Genomic DNA, 13,637 nt, shown 5'->3' on the forward strand with positions numbered 1-13,637 from the left:
AAATTATCCAACGAGGCTTATGAAAAACTAGAGTGAAAAATTTAACCATTAACTCTACATTTTGTGTGAGCATTTCTTATTTAGATTCAGTTCAAACTTTATCCACTTGAAATTCAAAGCAATACATCCATAACTTACAATTAGCAATGGAAATATAGAAATAATGTATGCAATTATTGTAATGTACTTTGCTATTTTGGAATTATAATGAAATCAGGGAGTTTGCCAGATGTAACATATTGCAACATATTTATTAAGTTAATGCATTTAAAATATTATAATCAATGGAGTATACAAAAATAAAAAGGGAATAGATTATAAAACAGAGAGACTAGGTAAATGGAGTTGACTAATGGACAAAGGTGAGAAATAAAATCTTTATAACCATTGAAAAATTATTAGCACAAAAGAAAACAGCTAATGCTGAGGTCCTGAGTAGATTACTCCCGAGAGTTTATGGGGAGAAGCAAGGATAGACTCTGCACTTCAAGTGTTTTTACCTTGGATGTATAAACAGGGAAACATCGAGTAGAAGTGGGAAGGTTATATTACCTCTTTATTTGAGACTGGTGTGACTGTTACTGCAATACTGTGTCCAGTTCTGGTACCCACAATTCAAGAAAGATGTGTTAGGAACTGGGATGTAGGCGGCATGGCCCAATGATCAGAGCTGGAGTTGAAATCTGGAGTTATGCCAAGGGTTGGAGCCAGAGTCAGAGCTGAAGATCAGGAGCTGATAGTAAGGACAAGAACCAAAGACAAGGCAAGGATCAGATACAGAGGAGGAACAAGGCAGGACCTAGGAGCATGCAGAAGTGGATCACAAACTGGGAACAGTTGGTTGCAGAACGCAGAAGACAGGCAAAGAGCAAAGTCCAATGCAACAGGAAGTCTGCACAATTGCTTGGACAACCCACCTGGGTCATTTCCTGTCTTAAGCAGTGGGTGTGAGCCAATCAGCACCCCAGGTCTTGGGTATCCTGACAGGTCCTAGAGGACTTGACCTTCCAAGATTAGTGAGGTGCTGCTTTTCAAGGTGCAAGGTTCATTCTACCTCGACATTGATTACATTGTCTATGGCCCCAGAGTTGATCAGAGCCCACTGGAGGAAGATGGGTGTAGCTAGATCAAGGATGTTTGTTTATATCAGAATTTGGAGATGCGGGGAAGCCCTTTGGGTGTCAATTCATGTCTGGGTGGCCCCCTGGGAAGTGGTACTGGGGTGGGGAAAATTAACGGTACCTAAGCCTGCTCCTCTTACCATGCCTAGGCTTGTTTGTTTACAGGTAGTTTTCTGATCAAGCAGGAGGTGAAGGCATGTCTGGAAACCCTGCAATAGGAAAACAAATTCTCATGACGTCATTGTTCTCTTTATTCCAGGGTCACGCAGTGGTTTAGGTCAATCTTCATCAGCTCAGGTGTTGGTAGGCAGGGCTTTGGTTTCATGTGCAATTGCAAGGGTGGACCCAAGCCTTTCTTCCCCTTTCTCTCTTGTAATCAGGTGTCAATGGAAAGAGCTAGGTTGATGAAAGCTTTCAGTTGGGAGAGGCTCTTGACATGGGCCAGCTTGTCCTCTTCTTCACTCAAGCCCCACTGGAACTGCTGGAACTGGGCCACCTTATTCTATTCCACATCTGCTGCCAGTCACCAAATGTGAGTGGCATATGTGGTGATGGTGCTATCCTTGCTGATACTTCCACAAAGCTACTTCAGCGGTACAGTCTCAATGCAGGTCGTCGAATATAGCAGAGAATGCTTACCAAAAAAAAAATCCCAGTTTGTCAAAACAGGACTCCCCTGCTCCAAGAGGGGCAAAACCCGGTGCAATGCTTGCCCTGTAAGTAGGCTCACCAGCAGTCTCCCCTTTGCCTGATCCGTTTGGTTACATGTGAGGACAGAGTAAGAAAAGCAAATGGAGCTGGTTCAATAATCCCCTAAACTTCTCGCAGTCACCATCAAAGCATTCTGGTAGGGAGACTGAAGGATCCTGCTTGAGTGAGCCTGACCTGGAGTGTGGCAGCTTCTCCAGAGGAGTGAGCAAGTTGTTTGTGGAGCGACTGCTTCTCTGCTGCAAGTTGAGTCACTTGGGTCCACAGTGCTCGATTCCTCATCTGAAGTTAGTTAACTTGTTCCTGCAGGACTAGTGCCAAGGTGGAACTGCTGGGCAGTGACAAGACAGCCTCCTCTATTCTGGCACCGTGAAGAGTGGAGCCTAAGTGGGTCCGGGCAACTGTTAGGAACCGGGTCAAAGGCTGTCTGGCATGATGGTCAGTGCAGGAGTCATGCTCAGGGTGAAGAGCAAGACACAAAAACAGGAACCAGAGACAAGGTAAGGATCAAAGATGAAGAAGGAGCAAGGCAGTAACTAAGAACAAAATGGGAGCAAAGCAGGAACCAGAACAAGACTGGATGTAGATTGCAGGAGACAGGCAAAGAGCGGGGTCTGATGTGGCAGCAACAGGGAGCAGTTGCTCTGTCAACCCACCTGGGTCACTTTGTGGCGTAAGTACTGGGTGCAAGCCAATCAGATTCCTCAGACTTTGGGTGTCCTGACAGGACTTCCTGTGGGACCTGACCTTCCAAGATTAGTGAGGTGCTACTTCATCTGTCTCCCTTAGTGGCGACAAGGGACTGTTAGAGCCAGAGGTTCTCACACAGCACCAGGTGCTAGACCCACCAACACTGACGACCCACACACTTGGAGCCTTAGGAGATGTTAACAAATCGGGGAGGATTCAGAAAAGAGCCACAAGCATGATGAAAGGGTTGGAATACATGCTTACAGGTGTGAGCTCAATCTATTTGGTTTAACAAAGAGGAGGTTAAAGGGCAACTTGATCCAATTTATAAGTATCTACATGGGGAACAAAAATTGATAATGGGTTCCTGAATTTAACACAAAAAGATATAACACAATCCAATGGCTAGAAGTTGAAGCTAGACAAATTCAGATTGGAAATAAGGCACATTTTAAATAGTGAGGGTAATTAACCATTGGAACAATTTACCAAGCGTCCTGGTGGATTCTCCATCACTGCCAATTTTAAAATCAAGATTGGATGTTATTCTAAAAGATAAGCTTTTAGTTCAAACAGGATTTAATTCAGGGAAGTCCTGTGGACTGCATTATACAGAAGGTCAGGCTAAATGACCATAGTGGTCCCTTCTGGCCTTAGAATCTATTAATCTGTGAAAACAAAGGGGCAAATCCAGTGCTTAATTTGTAATGAAAGAGTTGCCAGGGCTCAAGCAAATTTTTATTTTCATAACTGATGCAGCAACCCCAGAGGTACCAGGACTATGAACAGCCACAAATAAAGCACTGGGCAAATTCTCTCTTCAGCACTCAGTCCAAATAATTTAGCTAAGTGCTGAACATCTCCCAAGGGGCAATGAAGGAAGGAATCCTTGCCCCCAGGATGCAAGTGGGAGCTGGGCATCCCTGCAGCCACAGGCACCAATTCAGCAAAGACCTTAAGCATGTGCTTAACCTCAACTTAATACAGATGGCTTTAAAAAGGTGATTAAAGATAAGCATGTGCTTAAGTGTTTTGCAGAACTGAGGCCAAATTAGGCTCTGTGGCCCCAGGGCCTCACAGAGATGAGGTGGAGGGAAAGGAAGAATCAGAGGATTCATAGCAGTAGCAGATCTACTGATCCCCACCCATCCACAAATTAGCCCTGCTCAACAGTGTGCATGAATCCTTCACCGTATACAAGAACTGTGCGCCTGCTTGTACAGGCTCTGTGGGCCAAATTCTGTTTTGCTACACCACAGTGGTGTACCGAGGGAGGGGTAGGGGGCCATGCCCCCGGGCACTGGACTGAGGGGGACACCAGCCAGGCCCTCCTTGGAGGCAGCTAGAGTGTACTCCCAGCTCCTCCGCTGGGCAGAAGGAGGGAGCCGCTGGGACCAGAGCCCGTCAAGCCCCTCCCCCGCCACCGAGCAGCCTCTGCCACCCGCCCCCAGCAGTGGGGAGAGCGGAAAATAGGCCCACAGACACCCCTCACCCCCGTGGGGCACTGCCCATGCTGCTGCTGTCGCCAATGGGGGGGGAAAATGGGGGAGAACAGGATACGGGCCTGCAGACCCCCCCCACGAGGTGCTGCCAACGATGGTGGTAGGGGGCGCCAATGTAAATATTGCCCCTGGGCACTGGAGACCCATGGTACATCACTGTTACATCAGTGTAAATCTGGAGTAATTATTATCTGGTGAATTATTCTGGATTTCCATTGGTGTAGTAGAAAAAAGAGCTTGACATCAAGTCTGGGATTCTGCTATATCTATGTCCCTTCAATCCCCCGTTAGGTGTTTACCCTATTTAGAGTCTTCATATTCCCTTTCCTATTTAGAAATATACCACGGGTGGGTTAACTGTGTTTGCATGCATGGGTTCATAAATACTTTTTTTAAAATAATAAACATTTGTCCCACTCTTACTTACCATGATTTGTCAGCTGTGAAATTGGTATGAATGTAAAGTGGCACTTTGAGCCAAAAACAAGAGTACATGGCTTTAAATTTTCATTGCTATATTAATTTTTGTCACTTAGATGAATCACATTGTTGTAACGATGAAATGAAAAGATGGATACAGTTTGGCGAGCCCAAAAATTAAATGTGAAGTCATAGTGCAGTAATACCAGAGAAGCACCACAGGAGTCTCACCTGAGGACTACAATAAGTGTGTTTGTAATATACTCTTGTTCACATTCCATTTTTATTAAAACCCAATTCTACTCCCATATACGCTAATCTAAATCAGGATTAACTCTACTGAGGTCAATGAAATTTTACAGTGTGAAACTTACATTAGAAGAAAATATGCGTTGTTTTTCTATGTATCTACAACTACCACACCACTCTTGTATAATCATTGACAACCTATTAGGTACTGTCTTGAAAAGGCATCACATACATTGTCCTCACATGAGAACAAACATCTTCTATCCACAATAGCTGAACAATAATATTAAGGGCCAGATTCTTCATTGGTGTAAATCAGTAGAGCTACACTGACTTACATCATATTACACAGATGTAAATTTAGTGCAGAATGTGGCCTTCAGCATCCAAGCCCTTCCTCAGAATCTAATAAGGAAAATGGGCACCTGCTATTCCAATGAAATTATTTTTATACTATTCTAGATGAGTAATAAATAAAATAATATTACCTTACATTATATTTCAGTAACCTTCAAATAGAAGAAGCAGAGCAGAAGTTGCATTATATATTTGATCTACCAACCTACCCACCTATCTGTGTGGGCCAAATTCACACTGGTGACGGAGAAAGACACTGGTTATACTTCCCTGTATCTACAAGGCTGACTGTGCTTCAAGAAGACTTTCACTCTTATTTTATACCATCTTTTGCCCTCCTCTATGGATAAATTCTCACTCTACTCCAGATGCAGCTGTATGTTTCATTTCACTCCAGATGCAGATGTAATTCACCATTGGAAACAACTGGAGGGATAAGGAGAGTTTCACTCGTTTTGTGCCAACTTTTTTCTCCCCCCACACATAAACTGGCCTCTACTTACCGGCTGTATTATACAGCCAGTTTTGTTTTTATTCTGATTTACTGCAATTTAGAGGGGAAAGTACATATAACCACAAGATATCTAGTCATACCCAAAAATATTACATGGCCATAATTCTTATGATACAAATAGGGATGCTTTGTAAAATGAATATATCAAAGAGAGAAGAAAAAATAGTAAAAGTTAATCAAAACTTCAGAAGGGATTTCAAAAATAAAAAATAAAGTCCATATCAGCCAAATTTGCCCAGGTTGTTGTTCTTCCTTATGATCATTAGCAGATGGGGGAGTCTTTGTAATTTATATCTCCAAATTATGTACTTGCAACAATAGATAATATGCATACAGAATTACCCCAATACACATTTGTCCCCATAACTGACAAAATGAGTTAGTTAATATACAGGGACTATAAAAGAAATAATTATGATATGGGCTGGAAAACTAATTTTTTGGATGAGAAGTGGAAAAATAAACAAATGCAACGGGAATTTAGATACCTACTATGTAATTAGCTGAGTTGGAATTTGGTCAAGACTTTACATCTATAGAAAAACTAGTAAGATTGCTGATTTTCATTTTATTTAAATTGCAAGTTGTGCAATAGTTTAGTGGAGTTTTTTATTTTCTTTTTTCTACTAGATCAGGATAGAGCTGGAATAAGATAGTTTAAAATATAACAGTAGTAAACACAACATTGTTCATCAGCAATTTTACTTATCACTTAAACAAAAGGTCATGATAAATATTCAGCTACTTTACATTTAATACTAATAAAACAAAGAACAAAGCATTTGCACACAACCCCAATGAAGGTTTTGTCTCAAGTTTTCATGGCTCTTTCTTTTAAGCAAAGAAATTAGAAATAAAAAAATCCTAGGAGATTACCTGACAATGCAAAATATTCTCAGATGCTTTGCCCTGCCTAGTTTTAAAGTACTCAGTTGATTAATGTTCCATTACTTCTCAGAAAAATAAGATCAGAACATCATCCTTTCTCATTAAATACTAAATTCAAATACATGATACTTCTCTCCAATAATTTCCAATTATCCAAGTTAATTGAGCACCGAATTTGGAAGACATTATCAATACTAAAAGAATCAACTCAGAAGAAAACTAAGTTACATGGAAACAATTTCAATAATAAAAAGAGTTGTTTTTATAAGTCATTAATTATTGTTTGAATCTACTGAATCCACACTGACCTGGTTATAACTGGCTGAACTGGTGTAATTAGTGCATTGTTAGAACAGTGTCAATGATCAACGTTTCTGTCAGAAAAATATTCAGAAAATACACCAAAGCAAATTATTTAGCTCTCTTGTGTGACTCTACTGCCTGAGTCTTGATAAAAAAGAGGGAACAACATGTTATTCCAGATGGGTGAGTGAAGATGCATAAATTTTAGCAAGGAAAAATGCTTATGGTAATTAAAAAATAATTCTATTGATGATTTTGTTAACTTCCACTGGCTGCAGGGCATTCCCACTCAACACCTACCACAGTAAGCACTGTGTTTTACACACTGCAAATCTTTAAATAAAATTAGTCAAAATGGCTAAATCCTTTGCTACAGCATGGGCACAAAAATGCACCTACATATTGGGGCTGTACTGGTGGAATCCTACAACCTGCAGACTCAATGGAATACAAAGACATCTGTCCATTCACCATGTAATTTACTAGTGCTGAGAGCTACTAGTGTTTCTTATGCTTACATCAGAGTGAGTTCTAAGTCTGCAGGTTAATGATTCAGGAAGAGAGACCTGTACACTCCTAATTGACTTTCCACTGAATCTTGACAACAACATCAGGGCAAGCATCTTTCCAATGCTTCCCATCTCTGCCAGCAAACTGACTGCAAAGGGAGGGGAACACAGAGGTGTCGATTCCAGCAGGTAATTGAAATAAAATAGTACACACTGTGAAGGTTCTGTTGTTTTGGGGTCAGTATGTCGAACATTACTTCTATGCTGTATTCCCATTTTGTAGAAACTTGCATATGTCAGCAATGCTAAATTTTGCCTTCCAGTGCATAAAGGGAAGTAAATATCAGAGTTCTGGAGATATGCTAGTTACAGAGACAATTTCGTCCCTTTATTTCCTTTGTACAGAAGCAAAGAACTTGGCTCATTAAAAGAAAATCAGCATGATTTGTGATTCACATCATTTGTCACTTTTACTGGCTACCAGGTTAAAATTGAAATCCCTTCTGCTCAAATTTAATCAATATATTTGTATAAGATTTTCAAAGTTCTTTCTGTAAAGTAGAGCCCATATTTTACTCTCTCTTTAGTTGAGTTCTGCATTCTCTGCTGAGTAAAAGAGGGTGGTGAAGAATAGGTGTACAAAGCCATTGAAGTAGATAGGGGAAAATGACAGAATGTCGAGGCATACTGGCAATCACAAACCACTCTAGCTTAGCAGTAGACATCTGAACACTTGGGTTCAGGAGTCATGCTCTGAATCAGTTGCAGTCCCTCGAGCCTCAGATTGTTCTGCAGAAGTCCTGGTCCCTATGTGAAAGGAATAAATTTCCATAATTCATCTGGATGGTGTAGTAAGGAGTGAAATGTTGGAGAACTAATTTAAATCTTCTCGTTTAAAAATAATATTCAAATTGCCATCAGCATCCTTCTATACAGTGGTGATGATAGGCATAAGCAGACTAAGCAATTGCTTAGGGTCCCAAGAAGCACAAGGAGGCCCTGATTTAGCATCACCCCCAAATACTATTCATCTTATTTAACATGGACTTTTTAATGAGTGTATTAGTATGTGTTGTGTGAGAATTTTTTGGTCTGTGGAGATACCTTTCATTCACCCCCATAAAATATGTTAAGGGGGACGCCAAAAATATTCCTGCTCAGGACCCCCAATAGTCAAGTGCCACCTCTGCTGCTATAGACAATTTAAGACACTGATTATTTCTTCACAGTTCAGGAGAATTATGTCATTTTACAATGATTCACTATATGTGTGTAACCTGATTTTGAACAGTAGTGTGATGTATTGAGTCAACTTGACGACTGTATGTGTTAGAAATTTTAAGAAGTGTGGCTTTCTCTGCATCTGTCTCTACCTGCTATCAGTTTTAAGGCTGTAGTGAGCATTTATCTATCTATACAAGACCCCACTTATCTTCTGAAAAAGAGAATTGTTTGAATAAGGAATTGGTTAGTTATTTGTGATTGCAGGTAATTCCTGTGCACATGCCTCATATGCTTACAGGTGATGGTGAAGTGAAAATCATTCTGACAGGCATACACACAGATAGACTAGTTCACTTCATGAAAGCTGTATTCATGGTGAAAGCAATTAACTGGTGTAGATTTCCCTAGCAAGCTGAAGCCTCATTTCATGCTTGAACTGGTAATCACCAATGATCCTGTGCTTGTTCATCATTTTAATTAACTTCAATGTCTTGGGTTTTTTCCCCCATCTTTTAATAGATCTACCTAATACTTCTAAAATTTGATGGAGTCTCCATGCCACTTAGAGCTGAGGTACTAATTAAACTAAATCTTCAACTCTTATTGGATGAGCTTTCCTAGTGGAGTACAAAAGTCTTTCATAAGTCATCTTGATAAACTTTCAATTAAAGCATAAGAATCCCAAAATGTCATTGTATAGCCTTATTCCAAATTTTCTTATTTTTGTGCTTTATAGTATATTGATACAAATACAAATTTTCTGGCGAAATATAGTTTCAGCAGAAAATTGTAACTTGAAAATTAACAACAGCTTTGTGCAATTGGCTGTGGCCAAACTTTTGAATGATGGGAGCATAAAATTAGGTGATGTTCTTATGCTCTCAACCAATGCTTATGATAAGTACCCAACAGATTTATTTAAAACGAGTTAACTCTAAAAGATAGACATAGATTTCCTCCCTGCTCACATGCTGTTCTGCATCTGCTTCTCCCCTGGTACACTCCCACTCACAGCCTCATTTCTATTACTCCTTGGTTTCCTATGTGCAACCGTCTCTCTCCCCTGGACATACTTTCTAGCAGCTGTGTTCTCTCCCACATAGTGTGTGTCTCTTGATACTGTGAAAGAGCAAGCCAACCATGTTAGGCATAAATGCAGTTACATTGAAAATTAAAAACTATTTTCTATTTAAAAAAAAAAAGCCATTTTGATGTTCCCAATTTAGTTTTTTTGTTATATCTAAATAAAAAGTTAACATTAAAAGCCAGAACAATCAATGGAAAGTAGTCTGAATAGTTTTAAATATGAATACATTTAATGCATACATCCATGTATGTGTAAATATTAAATAAACAGAGATACATCTAACAAACATACTGTTTTAAGAGGCTTTAATTCGCAGTCAATATGTCACTCCCATTAACCACATGGGTCAGACTTTGCAAAATTAGTATATCACAGAAGCGATTTATAATTTAATTAAAACCTTTGAACTTTTTAGGTACAGCCCTAGTTCATATATCATTTACATGAACATTTCATATACATGCGCCCTTTTTTATTTTTACATTTTATGGGCTTGATCCAAAGCCTACTGATGTCAAAAAATCACATCTCTTCAATTTGACTTTGAGTTTGGTTGTGTCAGTCCTATTCCCAGTGGACAGGTACCCACGTCACAAAATCCACCACTACAACTTGCCCCTAGTTGGAAGTCTCAGTAGAGAGGCCAATGACTGAACAAGCATGAAGACTGAACTACCTCAGTCCTAGAAGCAATTCCTTACAGAGCAGGGTTGAGGCACGTGGGCAGGAAACTTGCACTGTCATTGCCCTGGTTGAAATGTGCCTGTTCTGTGAATAAATGGAAGACATCAGTCTCCAGGACTTTTCACCAGTACAACAGGCACACAGAAAAATAAAAGACCTGATTTCTAAGCATTGGAAAGTAAAGTGAGCTACCATTCTAGAAAGTTCTAGAAACAAAACATGTGTGCTATCAGAAATATTATACTCAAAGGGAGTACATTATTCTACATGAACCTTTATTTTCACACTGTGCCATATATGCAAGCTTGAGCTTTCCCTTTTCTCATCCATCCACAAGCAAGGCATATATTGTATAGATTTTCATGACCCCAGGACAGTGACTAAGCATTTTAGGCCAATACAGACAAGCCAGGCTCAAAGATTTTTCATCTGCTTTCCTTACAGTGATACAATTTTTACATATAATCCCATCAGACAAAGCAAATGTATATATCCTAGGATAATCCTACAGCCAATTTGCAGCTGGGAAGATGACTGCTGAGCATAATGTTGTTCCAACACCAGTCACCTGAAGGTGTGAAGATGAAAGTTGTCTGCTTCTTAACCCAACCCCTCACTTGGAGGCGAAGATCACCACCTTTGATACTCCCAGCTCCCACAGGCTCAAGAAACATAGAACCCTCATGTTTCAACACTGCAGTCCCATATTCAGCATCCATCCTTCCTTCTCTTATAGATTTTTAACTCCTTAGCAACCCTGATCGACTTTTTACTGAAATTTCTCGACTATGGGTTAACCAAAGGAGAAAAAAATTAAACCTTGCCCTGTTTATATGAGGTTTCAAATAGAAAGCGGATTACCTTGCCATACAGTTTCAAACTCTTACCATGCTCCACAGGTTCAGACATACAAAGTCTGCCCGGTGTCTCATTTTCACTTGGTTCTTTATGTTCTATGGATATGTAGTCCAGTGCAGTGACTGGCTGAGTCTGAATCAGATGCTTTGAAGTCTGCTCATCAGATTCCTTATTTGAAGCAACATTAATAAATATAAGCAGTTAGAAACCTCAGCATGACCACAGTGTAACTGATACTCTGATCTATACAACTGCTGGGCATCTGTAACGAGTAGTCACTTTTATTTAAAAGGACTTTTTAATCATTTTTTAAAAATTGATCACCAGCAATTGTTATTTCTTAAGGACAGATTAAACATCACTATTTCATCAGAGATGGAGGGAAACAAATGTATTAGCATGCTAGAGAGGAGCTACTAAGCGCTAAATAAAAAGGCATAATTTCTATGATGCACTGACTGGCTTTTTCAAACTATCTTTGCTGTATCTGTGATGAGCTGCAGAGCTGGTGCTAAACTAACCTATTTTCTCTTCCAGATAGCTTCAGACCAAATAATAGTTTGCATGGGGACACACACTGAGACTTCCTTCTTACTAAAGGCTGGATGGAAAGTTCAAAGTAATCTTCTTAACTAAATAAAAGGAAACAGCAGTCCTAACAAAGTACGGTATTTTAGAGATTATAGTCTTAACACTATCTTGAAAATGAATTTATTTTGAACTACGACTTCATATTGGGCAGAAGCAGGCAGTAGGGTCCAAAATTTCAGTGGATATGTTTGGTTTTAAGAATTAGTTTAAGAAAAGAAAATGATGCCCTAGGGCTGATCAGGACATTCATTGAAGTGCACCTGAGTTACTGAAGGAACTTTTTCTCAGTGCAGAACCAACTTCAACTGAGTTTTCTAGATTTCAATGCACAACCATCTACATATTTGGAAGCAGGATTTGGCCCATAGTATTGTAGAAGTGTAAGAAACTGAAAAGTACTGTAGTTTGAGTGTGTCTGAAACACCCTAACGGTGAGTTCACACTTACATGAAGCACATCTATACTCAATTGCTGAAAGTTACGGGACCTCAGTTCTTGCATTCTTTTGAGGTTTTCTTGATATTTTTCCTCTGCCAGCTGTCTATAAATAAAAAGTACATTCATTCAGTTTTGTGTATCACAAAACCATGCAGGAACTTTCTACAATAAAGTACTGCTGCTTATTACACATAAATAAATAAATGGAAAAGTACATTCTATCATAGGGCCACATGCTCAGGTGTGCAAAAAATGCCTCTATTGATCCAGAGGGTGTTGTGTGGATGCATCTAAGGAGACAGTTTAGGCCTTAGTTACAGAATGTATAAAATGTATCTTGCTTGCTTTGTATAAAAAAGTCATGAGGTACCAAATTGCTGGATCCATACATGGTCCTGGTCAACTCAGAAGAATTTATATACTATCGCCTTGATTCCACCAAGTGGAAGGGACTCCACCAGGAAAGGGAGGCAGTGTTTTCATATTCTGACCACTGTGGCAGGTGTTCCCCATAGGAGACTGTGTTAGGCATTTGCTCACTCAGCAAATCCTCTGGCCTCCATGGCTATGCCCTCTTTTCATTCACTTTTGGAGCTGCTGCACTGGCTGACCGCAGGTAGTCCACTTGAAATAGAATTTGTACCTTTGTAATACCTCTACTTTCTGCCCTTGGAGCCTTTGTACTACAGTATGCTGGGATATCCCAGTTGAATCTAGGCCTGTGTTTTAATTTCATGATTAGGAATGGGTTTTGAAGATTACTATCCTTTTTGTGCTACAGAAAAGATAAAATAAATGTATCTACTGAAACATGAATTTAAAAAACCATCATTCTGTACTGTTTCCTAATCCCAATCTACAAAATACTCAGTTGTTTCTGTAATCTATTATTTATGATTTTTCCCATAAATTTGCAAACTGGCCTCTTCTAGTTAGGAATAGTATCAAAGACTTTAAGCAACAGCCAGAAGTGATAGCAGAGATGGTGAAATTCCAATAGCTTTTAGACAGTGACTGTGATTCTAGGGAGAATAATTTCTATTGGTATGAGAATTAATGTTCCTTTAACATAACCAGCATCAGTATCTCCAACTTCAATTGTAATTTTTAACTCCTCCCTTACAATAACTTTGATATATGTCAAAGAGACATCGCAAATGCTGATTCAGAGTCTTTTTTCAAATTGGGATTTAAAACCTCAACTATTTTACTTGTTTGTAGTCTTTGTTGTAATCAGATGTGATTACTAAATTAAGATGCATGCTTGCTTTGGCATGATAAGACTAAGATGCTGATCCCAATGGTCATAAACAATTAACCACTGCATTGTATATTTATAAATAATAAAGTAAACATCAGTTAATCTAGACTGAACTTTGAGAAACTGTTTTGCAGAGAATATTGACATGAATTTAAGCAGGTGGTGCATCTATGATTTTCTTTCAATTCAAACAAAAAGAATTGCAAATTTTTCCCTGGGAAAAAATTGAGCAG

The 13,637-nt window shown here is 39.4% G+C and overlaps 1 protein-coding gene across 6 annotated transcripts in view; it reads right to left on the reverse strand.

The window, feature by feature from the left end:
* NEK11 (NIMA related kinase 11) overlaps window positions 1–13,637 on the reverse strand; it is a 164,677-nt gene that overhangs the window by 59,783 nt on the left and 91,257 nt on the right. For all 6 annotated transcript variants that reach the window (XM_067561781.1, XM_067561783.1, XM_067561780.1 and 3 more), the window contains 2 exons: window positions 12,153–12,246; window positions 11,144–11,282 (listed from right to left, as the gene is read on the reverse strand). In XM_067561781.1, the coding sequence (XP_067417882.1) occupies window positions 11,144–11,282; window positions 12,153–12,246 (233 nt within the window). The remainder of the gene's footprint in view (window positions 1–11,143; window positions 11,283–12,152; window positions 12,247–13,637) is intronic.

The sequence above is a fragment of the Emydura macquarii genome, unplaced genomic scaffold (assembly GCF_026122565.2).
Source record: "Emydura macquarii macquarii isolate MOO-44397 ecotype Brisbane River unplaced genomic scaffold, CSIRO-AGI_Emac_v2 contig_2422, whole genome shotgun sequence".
NCBI classification, from domain to species: domain Eukaryota; kingdom Metazoa; phylum Chordata; order Testudines; family Chelidae; genus Emydura; species Emydura macquarii.